The following is a 19,691-nucleotide window of genomic DNA, read 5'->3' as shown; positions in this document are numbered from 1 at the left end:
GATTCCATAATGCCATCTTCCATGCGTGTAGCAACGCTGACTGCTTAAGCTGACAGTCACCAAAACTATTTTGCAGTGCAGAAAGAATTACACAGTAAATTTCACACCCCAAGACTGCAAGATGATAATAACTTTTCAAGAGATCTTAAAAATGCCTAGGGACAGAGCATCAAATGTTTTAAGAAAGGGAGAAGAAGGGGAGCAGAGCTAATAAAGTCCTCAGGTGTGTAAGGGTTCTGCCAATAACAATCAGAACAAGTCAGATCACCTGTTGGCTTCACTGATGCCTGGGAAAGAGTACCAGACCAGCACAAGAATAGTATTTCTGGATTTGTTCTCAATATCTTTTCAGTTTCTAACTAAATGGCATCCTCAGAGCATGGTGCCACTAAACCAGACAGATGGGAGCAAATATTTGTCTGGAGAAAAACAGGAATTGTAAAGTATTTAGAGAGTTTACTATCTCAACTCTGTGTATTATATTAGACTTTCTAGATTTATAGATCACTAAGAGAAAAATGGAAATCCACTAAAGCCTAAAAAAATAAAAATTCCTTTTTTTCTCTCTCTTTAGGGTAAACCAAGACCCAAAATCACTTGGCTGAAAAATGGTCAAACTCTAGACTCCAAAGATGTGGGAATTCGGAACAGCAACACGGACACAATCCTTTTCATCAGAAAGGCAGAGCTTCATCACTCAGGAACATATGAAGTCACTCTTCAGATAGAAAACATGTCTGATAAAGTTGCAATAATAATACAAATCATAGGTAAGACTCTGACAACATCAGAATTAAGCAGATCATACAAAACAAAATAGTGGCCAGACTGAGGCAACCCAAAGATCCAACTACCTCAGAATCCCTTCTCTTTTCAATGGTTGCAGATGAGCAGGACAAGCTCAGAGCAGGGCTAGCATGTGACCTTATTTTCCTACTATATTTTCCCACCTTGAAATTATGTGTTCTAGAGACCTTCAGAGGATGAGGGATATTCTGTGTGTTCCATAGCTCTTCAGTGATTTTTTTCTTGCCTAATTTTATCCAGTCTGTATTTTCATTCAGGTCTAGTTTGAGAATCCAAACATCCTTTTATAAGGAATTTCAGTTTAAGTACATGTATCTATTTGTTTTGATTTGAGTCTGCCTCCTGACAATCTCTTTTAATGTCCATACAGTTTTGTATCAGAAAAAAACATGAATAATCATTCACCTTTTCCATGTTACTCATGATTTTATAGCCTTCAGTCACACTCGCCTCAGTTAACTTTCTCAAATTTTAGACTCTTCATTTTGATTATTTTCAAACAGATGCCATTCCATATCTTTGATCATCCTTATCAATCTTCTTTCTACCACTCTGAGAGAGATAGAAAGAACTTGAGAGTTCTGGTGTTCTTAGGAAGAGCCATATTGCACTCAAGGAAGGAAATAGGAATCTTGGAATAGATGTACTCCTACAGGTTTTTTTTTTTATTAGATAAGGATAGTGAAGATAAAATCATTGCCATAATATACCTCTACTGTTCCAAAAATTAGAAGGCACAGTCCCGTGAATTTGGAAAATTCACATGTAATGCCTTACTCTGTTAAGAGTGTCTAGTTAGTCTGAGGCTTATTCTCTATTCTTCAATTTCCAGTCTCTTTTCTAATGTCATTTCAAAGAAATGCATTGCCAAAGTTTCCATAACTTCTCTTGGGATTATGTGAGAGATATTCTGAGATCTTGCCTCCTTCTGAGATCTTTCATTAATGTTCAGCCAGAGCTCTTCTATTTCTCCTCATTACCACTCTTTTTAACATTCTTTATAACTGTGTTTATTTCTCTTTCCCCACACTTTCACACTATTATCCCAAATTTCTTCCACTGTATTAGTACATTTTTAGAATACGTGTTTTGGCTCAGCTCCTAATGTTTTGGAATTAAAAATTCTGGCTTTACTCTGCTTAAAGTTTTATAAATTATGTTGGCAGAACAGGTATGTAATGGTGCCAACAGCAAAAAAGAAAGGCATAAAAAATTGAAGCAAATATGTCTGGATACCAGCAGCTGCTTCTGCTCAAGAGTTCTGCAAGAGCAAAATAAGTAAATGGCAGCTAAAACAAAATAATCCCAAGAGTGCCCAGAGAAGCTGTGGCTACCCCACTCCTGGAGGTGTACAAGGCCAGGCTGGATGGGGCTCTGAGCAGTCTGGTCCACTGGAAGGTGTCCCTGCCCATGGCAGGGGGTTGGAACTGAATGATCTTTGAGGTCCCTTCCAACCCAAGCCATTCTGTGACTCAGGTAAGGGGAGTACTGCACCCTACACACTAAAATACCTTTCTAAAATTGGTTAGTGACTCTTGATTCTGGCCATTGCTCTTAGACCATAGCACCAAGTGTCATCCACCTATTGTTTGATACTGTAGAAAGTCAGAAAACCACATCCATCTACCATTGTCAAAGAGTTATTTCATATAGAAAATGAATGATTGAAAAAAAGCAACTAATCTTATCACACAGATAAGAGCTGGAGGACAGGCATTAACTTTGTATTTCCTGGGCAGTTTGTTCAAATGAATGGGAATATGTATATTTCATTTAATTAATGACCAAGAAGGGCTTGTAACATATGCAGATACTTCTCCAATCAGGGCATCTACTCTGAATCTTGATTCTGTTATTCTGTCATCAGAATTCTGTCAACTGCACTTTTTGTTCCCCAGATTTTATATTCTCTTGGCAAGACAGAAATATGGGTGATTCAGGCAGTCTTTCTGTACTCCTAGTGGTGCTTTAGGTGCTGTAGAACAGCAGGCTGAAAAGCCAACCAGGCTTTCAGAGACACAAGAAATTAATCAGTGATTTTTTTGAGGTGTCTTTTCACCAGCTAACTTCCCTTGGCAAAATCTACTTGATGAAGAAGTAATGCTTGTGGCTTCAGACCCTATCTTTTTTTGGAGTAAGCCAAGAATGCGGGTAGCCAAAGGCTCTGCTGCTGTGATGAGTCACCTGTGAACTCCAAACAAGAGGAAACAACTCTGTTACTGCCATCACCTTCCCTTGCTGCCAAAACTGTTGCTGCCATTTACTCGGCAGACCAAAAAAATACGCACTTTTACTATAGGAATACAGTATTTATTAAATACATTTAGAAAGCTTTTAGATAATGAAATTATCTCCAATATCTGGAGGATACAGCTCCCTAAACTTCTTTCCCCCTCTACATGAATCAATAAATTATGTCTCCCATCATGCCTTCTATTGACCAAAGCAAACCTCAGTTCTATACTTACCTTTTTAAACTGGAATTAATTATTTTTCTCATGAGGTATTATTTGAAAATATGAATTATAATTTATTTTTGGAAGATAATTCACACTTTATGTCTTCTTCCCATCTTATAAATTTCATTAGTTTGCAAAAATCCTCGGCTGAGCTTGTGCTGAGGGTAACACACAATCCTTCCTCAGATTATGAATACCCACTCTAACACAGTGTCCGACAGAGGAAAGTAATTTGGTACAGAAGCATCACTAAGTCTAACTTTTCCCATCGTCTATTCACAAGCTAGAGATGTACTGGTTAGTACTGAGAAAGAAATATTCTACCATTCTACAAAGAAATTTTGAATGGATACTCTTGCAGATTGCATTGTCTCATTGAACCAAAGATCAAGAATATAAAAACCCATGTAGCAAATTTATCCATCTCTACATGTTTTTAAAGTTGTTCTTCACATATATGCAGACAGATATGTAGTATGAAAAATTCTTCTCTGAAATCAGAACAGAGTAATTGGTCGCTGTGTAATAAAGATACACATCTAACAACACAAATAGGTTTTTTTTCTTTTAAGTTGTGATTCAAGTTAACAGCAAACGCATTTCCACATCTCCATAAGCAATGTTGCTCATTTGACAACACACTGCCATTCCCTACTTTAGAAACAGAGGATAAAATGAAGGAAGGCTTTACCTGGTTGGTGGCTGTTGAGAAACACAGAAGATGGCAGATTTTTCTCTGAAATGTTAGTGTAAGATAGGAACAAAGAGGATGATAAATGGAATGAGAGCCATGCATTCCATATCCCTTATCAGACATCATGTGGTGTTCTAGTTGGCACCACTTTGAAGGAGGACAGTAGGGGTCAAACCTAATTATAAAGCGGTTTTCAATTCCAAAGTTTGTCAGTGAAAAGAGAATTAGCACATTATGCTTTGATGTAGAAAAGTCACAGTTCCCCTAATAACAAAGGCTGGTTTATTACTGCTTTGCATATCCTTCTTTAGGAATTAAATTACAAGCCACCTATAATTACATTCCTCTGTGCTTTGCTCATCTCAAACCTACATCCACCAGATTCTTACCATTTTCTTAATTTTTCCAGCTTAGCTACAAAATGGGGAGACAGTTTCCCTTCAGCTGTCTGGAATGATCTTGAACTATTTTTCACTCAATAACAAGATCAATTACCCAGCTCTCCCCAACAGGCCCCATAACTGTGTGCAACAACCTAACATCAAAAAGGTGAACCGGTGTCCTCAAATTAAAACAGACAGAATTATTATTTAATAAATCTAATTTAAATCTTAGAGCATTTGACTAAAGATGGTATAAATATGAATGATACTCAAAAAAGAAAAAAGAAAATTAAAATAATTTCATTCTATATTGTTTTTCTCTATATTTCCATGTATCTTAAAAAGGACACAGACTTCTGTATCTCTTTGAGAGTTTGTTCTTTTTCTAGTTGTTACAGAGAAATATCACCTAGTGGGCAAGCTAATAAGCACTGAGCCAAGAGGGAAAAGGTGTATTCCCAAATGGCTGGCCTTCCTCAGGGGGAAGGCACATAGCCCATCGCCCTGGTTGTTATAGCAATGTAGATGAATGGCCAAGAAATTGCATTGAGGCAACAAAGTGATAAAATTGCAGTTGAAGAGTTAATCACGTCCATCCAAACAACACAAACTTCTTATTACACTTTAAAGAAGAGTTTGTCTGGTTCCCATGTTACTAATTCTAGTGTGTTGTCTATTTCTCAGTAGGATTCAGGCCTCTCGGTAGAGTATTAAGAGGATTTTTGAAAATTCCCCAAATTTCTTGTTTACAGTTTTAACTTCATATAAATGAAATGTGTTGCTATGAAATGTTATAGATTGCTATCAGGCTCTGTTTTCTCTCCCTGCATGGAGAAATGACAAAGCTCTTTGGATCTTGAACTAAAAGCTAAGGTGTTTTTTTATGTCTCCTCTGCAGACAAGCCTGGTCCTCCTCAGAATATAAAGCTTGTAGATGTTTGGGGATTTAATGCAGCCCTGGAGTGGACACCTCCCCAAGATGATGGCAATGCTCAGATCTTGGGCTACACAGTTCAGAAAGCTGACAAAAAAACAATGGTAAGAACTTGGGCTGGGTCCATGGCTTTGTATGGAGTTAAACCAGCACCTGCTCTGGGAACACAGAGACTTGAGGGAAATGACTGAATTCATGACTCTCAGCTGTGTGTTCGAGGTGTCCTATGGCATCTCAGAGGCAATTAAACATTGAAAAAGAGAATCTAAAAAAAAGCCCAAAAAGGTGAAGGATAGAACTGCATTAAATGCTCAGTAGAAAATGGAAGAGAGATCAAGCATGTGCAGTCTCTGGTGGTGACTGCATAGACAGCTCTACTTAGAAGGTAGAATTATACTTTTTATTTGGAATTACATTTTTCATAAATGCGGCAAAAAATTGAAGGGGAGGGAGGAAGAGCTAGACTCGAAGTGAGATGCTGGGCATACCAGGGTATATACTGGGAGAGGTACGTATGCCAGTCAAGCCAAAAAATGTCTTTCTCATGGAAGACCCCATTAAGTAGTCCTGTTCTGAGTACATAACTCATACCAGATTCCCCAGATATGGGTATGGCTAAAATATGGTAGAGACTTGGGGGACATTTTTCCTCAAAATGCAAGTATTCAAACATCTATCACACCGCCAGAATATAAAAGTAAGAAAATAAATCAGCTGATCTTCCCAGGAAGCAACATAATATTCATTTCACAGGTTAGTGTTAAATACCTGTCTGCCTGTCTTTTCCTTGTAGCAAAAAGAATCTCTCCATACCAAAACTAGCACCATGTCTGACCTCTCATAACATCTCTCTAAACAGTATAGTCTTGTTACAGGAATGGTATACTGTTTTTGATCACTATCGTCGCACAAACTGTATAGTGTCAGACCTGATTATGGGAAATGAGTATTTTTTTCGAATCTTCAGTGAAAATTTGTGTGGATTGAGTGAAACTGCTGCAATCACCAAAAATCCTGCCCATATCCAAAAAACAGGTAACATATTCTTCAAAACAAAGATCACAAAAGCCACTAAGTACCAGAAGTAATACACTGGCAAATGGAAAATACAGTCTTACCAGCTGCACCACTAAAGATATTTTCATTATTTAGTAACTAGCACTTATAAAGACTTTGAGCATCAAGAGCCCTTATCTAGGCAGATCTCCTGTACTAATACAAATATCAGTTAAAAATATTTAATCACACAGTCTTCCTAAACTATATTATCTTAAGAAAATAATACAACTGGGGGATTATATTTATATTTTGGGGTTAAAAGTTGAAGATGTCTGTGGTGAAGACTTTCCCTGCACACGTATGGCTATCATATTTTTAACAGAAGCTGAAAACCTGTGATTGCCAGGACCTTTCACCTTAACTAACACATTAAACATGAGACATGTTTTAGAATGAAATGTATTTAAAGACTTGTTATATCACACATGCCAAAAGCTTTGAAGCTTCTTTAAATCATACAGGCAAAATAAATGACAAATAGATTGTACACAAGTCAGCAGAACTGACAACACAGTTCTTACTATTTTGTTTCTTTGAATTGCAGGCACCATTTACAAACCCCCCAGTTACAAAGCACACGACTTCTCCGAAGCTCCTAAATTCACCCACCCCTTGGTGAACCGCTCTGTGATTGCGGGATACAACACCACACTCAGCTGTGCTGTCAGAGGAATCCCCAAGGTACCCCTCACAACTGTCACTGAGATTGCTGCAACAAGCCACGGGCTGCCCTAGAATTCCTGTCAGTTCTGCGTGGCTGAGTGTGGCATGGCTGTACCAAGGAGAAGCAGAGGGCTCCCAGCCATGTCCCACCTCGCTCACACCTGAGGCTGCGGCAGAGAGGGGGGCGAATGTTCGGGTGGGTCTGTGCAGAACCGGGGGGGGCAACACGGTGAAGGAGACAGAGGGAAGGGCAGTCACTGCTTGTGGTGACACCACACCACTGGAAATGTACCACAGCTGCATAAAAACGACTCACTGGAGAAGGTAAACAACAACGAAATGATCTCACAATCTATACTTTGCTCTCTTCAGACTTTGAAGAAAACAGCAGCTAAATGTCATATACTGTTCCATTAACCAAATGATACAGAGGAACAGCGGGTTTTCTGTTACACCAATGCATCCACATAAGTTTTTGAGAGTCTGAGCTATTTTGCAAAACTAACTAGAATAAGGTCTGGTCTCATGTGAAGTTTTTTTGTGGGGTGTTGTTGGTTTGTTTTTTTTAATCTTGCAGGAATATTTTCTCATTCTAAATATATTTATTAAAGTCCCATCAAAGACTACATAAAGATGTACTATTTTGTTAATCAGGAACAAGCTGTTAAAATTGTATCAGCTAGGAGCTAAATATAGACTTCTCAGAAAAGGGAAATAAGATTTTTGTCTGCAGTGAAGGAATTTACCATATTATGACATAACTTGTTATAAATTTAAATCAGTACAATCCCTTCACATCTGGTTGCTTATTTTCAGCATCTTTCACTACCTCATATCTGTGCAAGGATCTGATTGCTACAGAGCAAAACATGTAACAATCACTCAGAGTCCAAATTAAAAAACAAAAATCATTTGCTGAAGTTCATTGGATGAAGAAGGAGCTCCAGACAAAACTCAAAAATAAAAAGGAAGCATATCTATGTAAACAGCTTCAAAAGAACAAGAACATTACAGAAGAAACACCAGCAACTGTAGGCAAAATCCTCCAGTAGCTGCCTCAGCTTAGAAATGACAGCGTTAGTGACAATATTCCCTCTTGGTTAACTGACATTTTTGTGCATCTGCATCCACTTCATTCGGTTTCCATGGTTTTATGAAGATTCTTAAAAACCTTCTCAGTTTTACAGCTATTACTGTACAGTAGTGGCAAGCTTTGGAATGTAGGCGTGCTAGCTTGTCCTTCCACATTAGCCTGAAGGATACAAGCAGTCCTCAGCCTTCAGGACACCTAATACTCTTAAAGCAACTTTTCCAGATATCTTTTTGTATTTCCATTGCCCAAATTAACCTTGATAAAATGTTTCCATACCTACTTCAGTACTCTTCCAAAGGTCTCATTCATAGAGAGTAGCTTATGTGAATGGAGGTTTCCAATTCTGAGTAACTGTAGATTCTCAAGCACACCTCAGGATGATCTGTATGGCATGGTAAAGTTATCACTTCAGGCAGAGACAGTACTCATGCCCTGCCAGTAATGAAGTATAATAAGAGACATATACCCAAAAAGATAAAGGGGCTATAGAGAGACAAGGAAAAAATGTTAAGGCAGGAAAAATTCCAGCTGAGATCTGCCAAGAAAATTAAGCATGGCAAGTGGGATGCACTGGATTGATATATCACAGGTCAAAGACCAAAGTGATTCAGTAGGTTTGAATGCACTCTATAAAACCAGTGCAGTAGTTTTGAGGTTTATGGATGAAGAAACAGAAGACATTAATTCTGAAAGAAAAACAGTTAAATGCAAAGCTTGGTCTTCTATTCTTTAAAGACTGTTTCTTCACTGTATGTACTAATGAGCTTGAAATAACAAAAGCAGTTTGCTTTATATCAGAGTTTTCATTTTCAAAATTTCATTTATAAAAATTAAAGGCACATTTTCAAGTACTGGAAACAAAACATAAAAGCTTGAACTGGTATAGAAGCAACAACTTCATTCCACAGCAGAAGCCAACAGGAACTTCATTTTTAAATTCCTGAAGTTTCTAAAGATACACTAGAGGGTTTGGAAAATGCTTTCCTGCACCAAACTTTGTCATCCCAGTTTGGCCATCCAGCATCTGTAGACTTTTATGACACTTCTGTTCTAATGAGCTGTGAAGCTTAATTCTCCAAGATACTTGTAGCATTCAAATACATTTTAATAAGCACAACTAAATAACTCCTAAATGAATGAATTTGTAGACAGTTAATAGGGTTGGGTTTTAAAATTGCAATAAAACAGGACACAAACCTACATTTTCTATATGCTATTTGTGAGTTAATGGAAATATTGAACTTTTGAATTATTGGTCTCATGAATTTGTACTGAATGAGATGTTGTTGAAAAACTATTAACCCTGCTTTGTAAATAGCCCTAATAATACTATTTAGCCTTTAGTGGCTACATTAAAGCTGCAAGATCAAGTGTAAATCTTCCATTCTCTACCTTCTGTTTAAAAAAATCTTCTTTTTTGTTCTGCAGCCAAAGATATTCTGGTTCAAAAACAAAATGGATCTCTCTGGGGATGCCAAATACCGCATGTTCAGTAAGCAGGGGGTGTTGACCCTGGAGATCCGGAAACCCACTCCCTTTGATGGTGGCATTTACACCTGTAAAGCTGTGAATGAGTGTGGTGAAGATGAAATAGAGTGCAGACTGGATGTCAGAGGTAATCAGATTAATCCTATGGATAACCCTAACACTGCAATGAAGAGAGAGTAACGGGTAGTTAAAAAAAAATAAAATCATTGTTCCCCTTTATCTAACCCTGACTTTTTGGGTGGTATATAAAAAGTTTGTTACTTACGTGCACCAGCAAGATTTTTTTTTCATTCTGAAGCATTATGATAGAATTAGGTTACTTGCTAGGTAATACAGGTCTGGTGGTGTACAATTATTGCACTTCTGACTTTATATTCCTAGAGCAGATACTCAGCAGTGGAAGGGGGAGGTCTTTCTACAAACACTGCATTGAGGATGACTTTATTAGACTTTGTGCTTATTCCATAACTGAAAGTTTTAAATCAAGGCAGTGGCTATTAGATATATGTAAAAGGTAGTGCATCACAAACATTTTTGGAGCACTGACAAATTATTTCATTAGTCAAAAGGACCAGGAACAAAAGTCACATGTTTATTACACAATAAAAAAATATCAAATATTAAATATTTTTGGTAAAGCTGCCAATAAAGTATCTATTTCTCAATACAAATGTATGTAGCACTACTTTAAGTGCTCAAACCCAGCAAAAGCTGCAAAAGTGACCTACATAGCAGTAATTGATGGAAATCCATTTTCAGCACAGCAAGCCTGAAGGTATTTCTACACAGTACTGAGTTGAATGTTTGACTCAGGGCTAAATCAGGAATGTGCATCCAGTGCACCTTGCAGTGCTGGGTACCAATACCTTCAGGGCTCAAAGATTAAATTTATCATCATCTGAAGCTTGCTTTAGGAACATTAAATCTTCTTAGAATCATCAGATAAAAGCAACTACTAGAGAGCATCCATATTTCACCTTCAGTACCAAGTCTCAATTTAAAATTAGCATTCTTTAATGTCTGATAATATCTTCAATTTTTTTTTCATTCTCCAGTACCTCAGTAAAACGCTGAGTCACAGTTTATCTGCAAGTCAAGGTAAGAAGCAAAATAATTCAGCTGGACAAAGGAGCAATGACTGTTTGAGTAGATATATGAATAAAGAATCATTAGATATTCATGGTAGAGACTTTTTAGAATGTTTATACAGTTGGTGGGGGTATGTGTATTTGTTTTGATTTCTGTTTGTTTTTTCAGTAGTCAGTATTTCATGGGTCTCCACCTCTAATACACTGTGCCAGTGTAAAAATCTGTAAGAATAACAGAATACTTTGTTGTCATTTTTTCTTAACTCGCTACAAGCACTCCCTCTAAGAGACTGTTATTTATTAAAGTAGGCCTAACTAATATCAATAATCTTGCTTCAACAAAGAAAGCATAGTTAAAATTGAAATGCATCTAGAAGTGTAGTGTTCATTTTAGACTTTAAAAGAATGAAGTAGTATAATAGCAATCAGGTAATGTATTTGACAATAAATCCTTCTCCCTATTCTCTGTCTCAGCATTAGAATGGAACTGGAAAAGAAGAAAAGTGAAGAAATTAATGAAACATAATTTCTGCTCATTTAGGAGTCCTGCTCATCTTAGAAGTCACTTAATACATATGTACAAGGAGGCAGCAGTGTCTTGTAATGTCCTGCTTGGTGTGTTTTCAGACAGTATTTCCTCTTTTCATGTATCTGTTGTAGCTATATTACCCTTGTTTCCACATGAGGAAATTGAAAGAAATAATATACTTTTCCCCCATTACATATATAAAATATGTATTTAAAAAAAACAGTAAAATTATGTAAAAATGGAAAAACCCTAGTCCTTTCCTAATGTCTGAAACAAGCATAAATTCTCCAACTCTACTGTTCACTCCATTTTCTCTTTGTAGAACTCTGACATTCTTCATAAGAAACAAGTAGCTCAGAATAATGAAGCAGTAAGATATTATTTACAGTGTTTAATCATTATACTCATCTCTGTACAACAGAATGTAACTTTCATTCCTACTGTTTTTACTGTCAGTGAGGGCTTGAAATATCCACTGCTTGATATTTCTGGTTGAAATATCCGAGCAGAACTGTGTCCAAAACACACCATTTGGGAACCACTGGCTACAGCTACTGTTCTGCTTTTTATAGAAAATAATTTCCTTGATAATCACTCACTACTTGTTGTCTAGGTTTTAAAAAGACACCAGCATAGAATTCCAGTTATTAGATGGTTTTTGCTACCAGTCAGAGATATCACACGAATCCACAAGGATAATTTTGCACGTCAGATGAAACAGTGAAAATTCTAGCAAGGAAGATTATTTGCACGAAAATAAAAAATTTTAAAGCAAAAGCTTGGAATGAATGTAATAAACTTACTGTCATAACTCTCACTGAAGGTTTGTGAAAGGCTATGAGTGATATGTAAGCATTTTTGCAGAAGATTTTGTCTAAGCAAATGCCACAATAGCATTTCTAGCTCCTCACTTACAAGTCTGAAGAGTATTTGGGGTAGTTTTTTTCCAGACCCGTGATAGCTGATAGTTTCTGGCTGGAAAGTACTTTTTAATGATCACAGTACAAGAGACAGTGGGAAGATGATATTAATCCAGGCAGCATTGGCTTTTGGAAGAATCTACACAAAGGAACTGAAGTAATACTCCTCCCCTGCCCCCAACATGCCACTTGGGATGGCAAAGCATGTCTGACACAGCGTGTTAGTTGTATTAAACTAGCAAAGACATCTTCATAAATAAAAGCACTGATGGGTATGAAATGTTTACTTTGATTATTTCATTATGATATCAGAACAAAAAAGGATACCCTCTAAAACCAAAGCCAACTTATTCCAGGTTAACACTTGTCTGTTGCACATTATTATTACTCAACAAATAAATAAAATTTAAAAAGGAAAATATGCAGCCAGGTTTGCATTGTTTTGTGCTTACATTTTCTGAGCAACGCTATTATTTAAAAAATAAGGCACATACCACAAATAAAAGACAGAGATGACCCCTATTCTAAAGAACCTATGACCAGAATGCAGTGGACCAAGAGGACCATCCCAGCATCTGTGGGACAATGTGTATTGCAAAGCAGTGACTGAATTGCAATAGTTGGAGTCTCATTCCTTAGGGCCTTCTAAGAATGCCACACTAGAAAAACACAAACTAGTTTTAACTTTCAAAATTTCCAATGACAATGAGCCAAATGCAAATCCAAAGCATTACAAAAAAGAAGCACTAACTCTACTTAGGTTTCTAAAAAGTCTTCATAAAAATATGAATTCTGAATTCCAAATGCTAACCACTCCTCACACTGAAAAGATGAAAAGGGGGAAAGTGCACCTGCAAAGTCTCAATTTCCTGTAATTATTTCTAGAAAGGTGTTTATAAAATGGTAGGTGTTTACTGATGTTTTGCCAGCATGTAATATTGTCATTTATCTGTTCCATGGCTGACACAGATCCTAAAAGTAGAGTCACTGATCACATTAATTCCATGCTGGTAACAAATAAATGATTAAGTGAATAACCTTCGTCCCAATCTGATTAAAACCACATACACTGAGTAGCTTCTCCCAAACCTAACTGCTTAAGAACAACAAAGTATCTCCCAATTTTTCCCCATCACATCTGAAAAGACTACTTGATGAAAGTTTATGCTATCATTTCCTGGGTGAGATCTCCTCTGATGTAAAATCAGATGGCCTTATCTCTAAATGTCATGGCAAATATTCTTACCTTGAAGTCATTTAATCATGTTAGAAGTGTGCAAGGTAAATTCAATAGTAAAAGAAAAAGTTAACATAGGTCAAAAAGTTTAAAAATTCCTACATAGCAGCATTCTCTTTCAGCACATTAAGTGCCTTTCACAGCTGACAGCAATTCCTTTCAAAAACAGCAGTCTGGCTGAAGTCCTGCCAGTAGTTTTCCCCACCAAGAGAAGAAAAATCTGTTAGTGTTCAAGTAAAAGGACCCTTCCATGTGAAAAGTATATGTAACTTAGATAAACATAACCTCTTCAGGCTGGTTATTTCTATCCAGTTGGATGTGGAACTGACTGTAACTTTTGATGCTTCCACAATTTCAATTTAAATCCTACCAATTCAGGCTGCTGGCTGCCTGTTCAGTGTACATGCCTTTCCTTCAGACTGTGAATTATATACCAGATGGAAATACTTGGATGATTTGAATTAACATGCATAAGACTCATCTGAAGAACCAGGGTGTTGCAGAGCATTACTAAAGCCCAGTGCTTCACTTGAGCTAAGAAATATCAACTCTAAAATATTTTGACAAGAAAAAGCACTTCCAGTACTCCTACTAGCCCAGTTTTCTCAGGGTGGCATTACCTGCCAAACCAACCCTCTGCTGACACTTCAGCCTAGAACAGCACACATTTCACACCACAGCATCAATTCTTTTGTTTCATTCGGGTTTTCAGCACTGTCGTGTAAATACTCTAAGTAAACACTATTTACTTGCTCCTGGCAGTGGGAAGCTTCATGGAATACTCTTCATAAAAGCCACCAGCTGGAATTAAACTGTCAAATGCAAACAAACCTTATCTGAGCACCTTGTTTCCATGAGATTGCCTTAGTCCTCAAATGCTGACCATTATTCTGTGAGCAAATAACGATAGCAAAATGAGTTAATGGTTGACCATTACTTCTTAAAATAAAAATGAAAAGAGCCAAAGAGCTGCATCCTGCTGCAGCACCAGCTCCCCCTTCAGTGCCAGGAGCTTCCCCACCCACTCGTCAGCTCTTGGTTTGAGAGATTATTGCTCAGGCCTGTAAGGCCTGAAGAAAATCTCTCCAAATTGTGGTGTGAGCATAGCGGATTAAGGTAAAGCTGCTGGGTTTCCTCCTTTTCCTCTTCAGCAAGCTTATACAGAAGCTGTCAAAGGCTGTGTAGGAGTTAACTGATGGTCCCCCATGGAGATGATTATTTTTTCCTATTAACAAATAAGAAGTGGATCAGTTGAAGCTAAAGAAGGAAGTTACAGTTATGTCCACACAGAAGCCATGACAGTGACTGCTTGGCAGAGCTTCTCAGGTTGCAGCCTATTCTGTATTCTGCTATCACAGATCCGTGACTATTACTTTAAAATTAGCAGGCATATCTGAGGTAACAGCTGCAGAATAAAAATGACTGTTGTTCCTTTCCTGAGCCTTAGTTTTCTGACTGGTTAATAAAAATGTCAGGAGTATTTCATTCCCAAGTCACTGTAAATCCAAGTATATGCTCTAGTACTAAAGCTACTCTTGCAGAAAGGCTGCCAACTCCTAATACATTTTTATACCATCCACAATGCAGGTGAATATTTGTGTGTCCAAGGAAGGGTGACCTGTGTAATCTGTGTAATAAGAAGCTATGTTTCCATTAATGTATGTTGTCACCAATTAGGTACTAAAGCATTTTATTTAGCTATCCCAGTTATGGTTAATTTCACCACTCAATGCTTGTAACTGACAGTGTGCTAGCAGTTATGCAGATAGAAATATTCTAAAATGAAAGAGTTCTAAATTTTCACACATTCACATATTTGCTAATAAACCATTGCTTGGAAGATCATTCTACTGTTAGGCAGAAACGAGTGTAAAGCAGAGAAAACTACTTGCATTCAGTAGGAGCATGTTTGGAAAAATCTTGCCTCCTTTTAGTAGCTTCTGAATTCTGAGCCTTTTGTTTTGGTTTAGATGATCATGTCAGTCAATGCATGACCTGATTTTAGCACAAGCTGATGATACAGATGATGACCTAGGTGATCTAGATGACCTTCAAAGATCCCTTCCAACCCAAACAGTTCTATGATCCTATTATTCTTAAGCAGCTTTGTTGCCTAAGTTACAATACTTACGTGATAAAATGGGGTGAAATGCAAATTAAAGTGATTGAGTTCAAATTGTCCCAATAGAATGTTTATGAAAAGTGCCTCACCTGTCTTGAGATTATCTTCCTCTTTCTCTCTGTAACAGTGAACACTTATCTTTACCAACCTTTTCAGATTTTTCTAGGCTTATTATATCAAATTATATATAAAAATTCAGTTCTACTCATTGAAAATTACAGTGAGAGGTCAAGAGGTTCCTATATATTATTTTTAAAAAATTTTCAATGCAGGGCATGCCAGACATTTAAAGATAGCCTCAGTACATCTCACCTGCAGGTTTCATTCCTTATAAGCAAGGATTATTGTTCTAGCTATTTCAAGAGAGATCTACAATTGAGTAGAATGAATTAAAACACAAGAAAATATTAGTTGGAAGAACTTTTTCCTTCATTTAATCATACAATGGCCATTCAAATGAGAGCAGCAAGAGAAAAGACTTTTCTGGAAATCAGAAAAGTCATTTATGTTGCTTTGAGCACAGAATTACTTTGAAACAAAATCTTTGTATGTCTTTAGGAGAGAAGTTTGTCACTAACATGTTGTCTCGAAGCAGGTTTATAACTACAAGCTGTTCCTGTCTCCTTACAAACAAATTTTATAGGAACAGTCTGCTGAGATCAAAAATAGCCCCACTGATACCTTTCAAGCGCTTCCCAAGAAGAGAACTCTATTTTAGAGAAACAAAAGCTGTCATAGAGATATCCTTTACTTGTCATTGGGCAGGGTCCCCACAGCAGTCTGCATAAGCAACACATCTTAAACAGCCTGAACTGGTGAGAGTTTAAAAGAAACAGATAATGACAGCCTCACTTACTAGATCCAGATATGGAAAAAATAGTCAAGCATCTGCTTTCTGTGCCAGACAGAAATGTTGGCAATAAGCAGCCCTGAAAGCACAGATAACTGTCATAGTTATGAACACATTTCAGGTATAATTGTGTATTAGGACAGCTGTACCAAAGACAAGTAATCTAAAAAAGTGACTAATCTAAAATATATAAAGTATCAGTGGACATGCCAATGTGAAATAAAAAGAAGTGGCAAGTGTGCTCCCTTTTTCCTCTTAACACTGGATAATAGTCGGAACATGATTTTGTGCTCTTTATAATTTACTTAGCAAACATAAACAATATCATACATAGTTTCCACTGTTTTGCTTGGAAGTATAAATTGTGGGACCCAAATACATGAACCCAGATTGTGGATGAATACAATTTAACCTTCAGTAAGGCTGCATTTCCTTGGTATCTGTTGTAATGCTAATAATGCTTATAATTGCCCCAGTAATCCAGATCTGTTCCAGGAAATTATGATCACAAAAAGACTAAGTATCAATATAACTCTCAAATACGCTTTTGTTCTTATTTACTTACAGTTTTCATATACCAGGAAAAAAATGGCCAAAAAATCCAAGCTTCTCTTCTGCTTTGTAGGTTAGTTCATTGTATATGCTGCCTGAAAAGAAAACCCCAAGTACAGTAGATTTTGATCATAGGAAAGTCCTCAAAAATTTCTGCCTGAAAATGGGACTTGTTCTTCCTCACTGGTATAAGGGAGATAACAGGATTGTGTATTTACAAAGTATGGTATTTGCTTTTATCATTTCTGTTTCCTACAGTACTGAAATACTTTAAAAATTTATGAAATTTGTTAGGTTACAAATCTGGTTTAGACAAATTTATTTATTTTTAATATCAGATTAAATAGTTGAACCATTTCTAACAAGGAGTGTAGGGAAGAGCTGCTGCTGGGAGCTATCACAGAACAGCAGCACTAAGACTGGAAACCTTTTCCCTTCCCTCTGTAGCACTCTTCAGCACTCTACCAAAAATAACTTGATTTAAATGCAAGGGGAGGAAACGTGGAGTAAGGCTGAGAATGAAAGAAGATGACAGAGCACTTGGTAAGAACAGGAGAGAGGAATGAGAGACTGTGACAGGAAGCTGGAAAGGAGAAGAGACTGGTTGAGCAGGTGCAGGGAAGAGCCTAAGTCTGAGCTGCTTGGGCAAAGAGGCTGGGAGATGATGATGGTCATGGAGGCAAGAAGAATGTATGAAATATCCTACAGAGGGAAACAGATGGAGATGATCTGACGGGAAACTGAGGTGCAGAGCTGAGCCTGACTGGCTGAAGAGAGGATAGGCCAAGGATGTGTGAGGAAAGGGCGAGGAATCCAAGCAGGGCAACTTGTAAAAGAGGAGAGTGCTTTGAGAGCCAGAGCCCTATGGATAGACTGGTACTCACTGGGGTTAATAAGAGAAACTGAAAAGGCAAAAATGAGTGGAAAGAATGAAAATACAGAACCAGAGTTTTCATATACTCGAAGGAAGAAACTATTTAGAGTTTTACTGGTGTTTTTCCTGCCACTGTTTGTTCCTTTTTATATAGAGCTACTTTGGGAGATGGAGATTTCTATTTCTATGTAGGTTCCTAAATCACGTTTATCACTATAGTAACTGTTGCAAATAGAAGCAGGACTGCTTGCCCTTGGCTGACATATACATGTTTCTTTGTTGGACTGATGCTTTAAAACAAAATCAATCAATGCTAGAACAACTATGGTGCAGAAGTTTCAAAACACTGTACACCTGTAAACAGAAAGTTAACTTAGGATTTTACTAACCTTGGTATAAACACTGAGCTCATTTTTACCGTATCTGAGTACAGTACCTGCCTGAAAGAGGTCCTCTCTAAACCTGGCATGTACTCAACTGCACTCAAACCTCCCTTGTCACCAACATCAATTTAAACCTTCAGAAACAGTGCTGGAAGGAGGGGTCCCATACCCACTATAACTTCAAACTTCATCACATTTCTACTATTTTAGTGAAACAGCCACACTGGGAATGGCTGTGGAATCTCAAAGCTATTGCTCACACTGAACATCTCCCAAGGGCATCACAGGTTAGGGCTCTGTGCGAAGCCTTAACCATCAGCACTGGCAAAATCACCACTCAGCTGCCTGGGAATGTCCTGCCCTTGTGACAAGCAGATGCCTCTGGCTGAATTGTGACTTCTGGAACAGCAAGCAGCTTTTTGGCACTGCCTTTTGTATGGCAAGGTGCTTTACACAAAGCTGTTGCTTCTCGGTCCCAATTCCCACTTCTGGAGCTCAGAGATGTTTCGTTTCATGAACACATGCCTTGTCTAAGAGCAATGACTTGGAGTTTGTAAATACCACTGGAGACAGAGTCAAGCAGAAACCATTTCTCTCCCAGAAGGAAGATCTTGCCTCAGAGGCAACATCATCTGACTTTCATCCCTTTGGCAATCAAGGGGAACCGGGATGTAAATACTGCTCTTTGTGAGAAGCTTGGCTTCTATTTTCTGCCCAATTCTGAATTCAGTGGTAACAGGAGCCTATGCCTGACACTGGGGCAAGCAGCTGATTTCTTCCCATTGCAGACAACTGCATCCTTATTAGAAACACACTCTGTGAGCCAAAAGCCCTCTTCTGGCATAAGCAGCATCATTCTAGAAATACCTTCAATATTTTTGCAACATAAAGATTCCTAAGGCTTATAATCACAGCCAATTTTCCCATCCACTTTGATTACTAAGCTAGAACTTTAGTTGGAATTACAGTTCTTAATGACTTATATTTACTAGCAATTTAGCTTTTAAATACCCAGATGAATATTTCATCTTACTCTGCTATCCTGAAAGTGTTAAAATAGGAGGGTAGGGGTTATCTGAAGTTAGGAATCAGGGTGTAGGAAATTTGTACAACAATTTTCTTAAAGTAATGAACTCTTTCCTTCAACAGACCTTCAAAAAGCTTTTTTCAGATGTATCTTTAACAAATATGACTTAGTAAGTACCAGTGTTGTGACACTCACTGATGCTTAAACTTATAACCTTTAAAATGTGGACCCACTCATATTAGAAGTGGACACTGCATTCACAAATAAAACAAGGGCATTTTTGGAACATCACAGTGAAGATCTGATAACCAAAATAGAGATAAATTAGTAACTTAGGTTCCACTTTGAAAACTGCCAGGAAGACTACTCACGAATTCCAGTATTTGCAGAGAACACTTAAAGTCATCATTTTGAAAACCAACTTCCACAAACAAGCAGAAAAAGAAACCTGTTCAGCCATAAGGAAGATTTAAGGCAAGTTTATGTTCTGGGTCACATTTGTGTAAGTGCCTTGGAAATAACACAAGCG

At 37.5% G+C, this 19,691-nt stretch overlaps 1 protein-coding gene across 2 annotated transcripts in view; it reads left to right on the top strand.

The window, feature by feature from the left end:
• The window catches only part of MYBPC3 (myosin binding protein C3), a 62,417-nt gene extending 50,020 nt beyond the window's left edge, over positions 1 to 12,397 (top strand). For both annotated transcript variants that reach the window (XM_048308114.1, XM_048308115.1), the window contains 7 exons: positions 575 to 770; positions 5,242 to 5,381; positions 6,153 to 6,312; positions 6,881 to 7,017; positions 9,521 to 9,707; positions 10,636 to 10,678; positions 11,143 to 12,397. In XM_048308114.1, coding sequence (XP_048164071.1) covers positions 575 to 770; positions 5,242 to 5,381; positions 6,153 to 6,312; positions 6,881 to 7,017; positions 9,521 to 9,707; positions 10,636 to 10,646 — 831 coding nt within the window. In that variant the 3' untranslated portion in view covers positions 10,647 to 10,678; positions 11,143 to 12,397. The remainder of the gene's footprint in view (positions 1 to 574; positions 771 to 5,241; positions 5,382 to 6,152; positions 6,313 to 6,880; positions 7,018 to 9,520; positions 9,708 to 10,635; positions 10,679 to 11,142) is intronic.
• The last annotated feature ends 7,294 nt before the right edge of the window (positions 12,398 to 19,691 follow it).

Source organism: Corvus hawaiiensis, chromosome 6, assembly GCF_020740725.1.
Source record: "Corvus hawaiiensis isolate bCorHaw1 chromosome 6, bCorHaw1.pri.cur, whole genome shotgun sequence".
Classification (NCBI taxonomy): Eukaryota; Metazoa; Chordata; class Aves; order Passeriformes; family Corvidae; genus Corvus; species Corvus hawaiiensis.
Note: the sequence above shows the minus strand (reverse complement) of the source record. Positions and strands in the feature narration are given on the sequence as shown.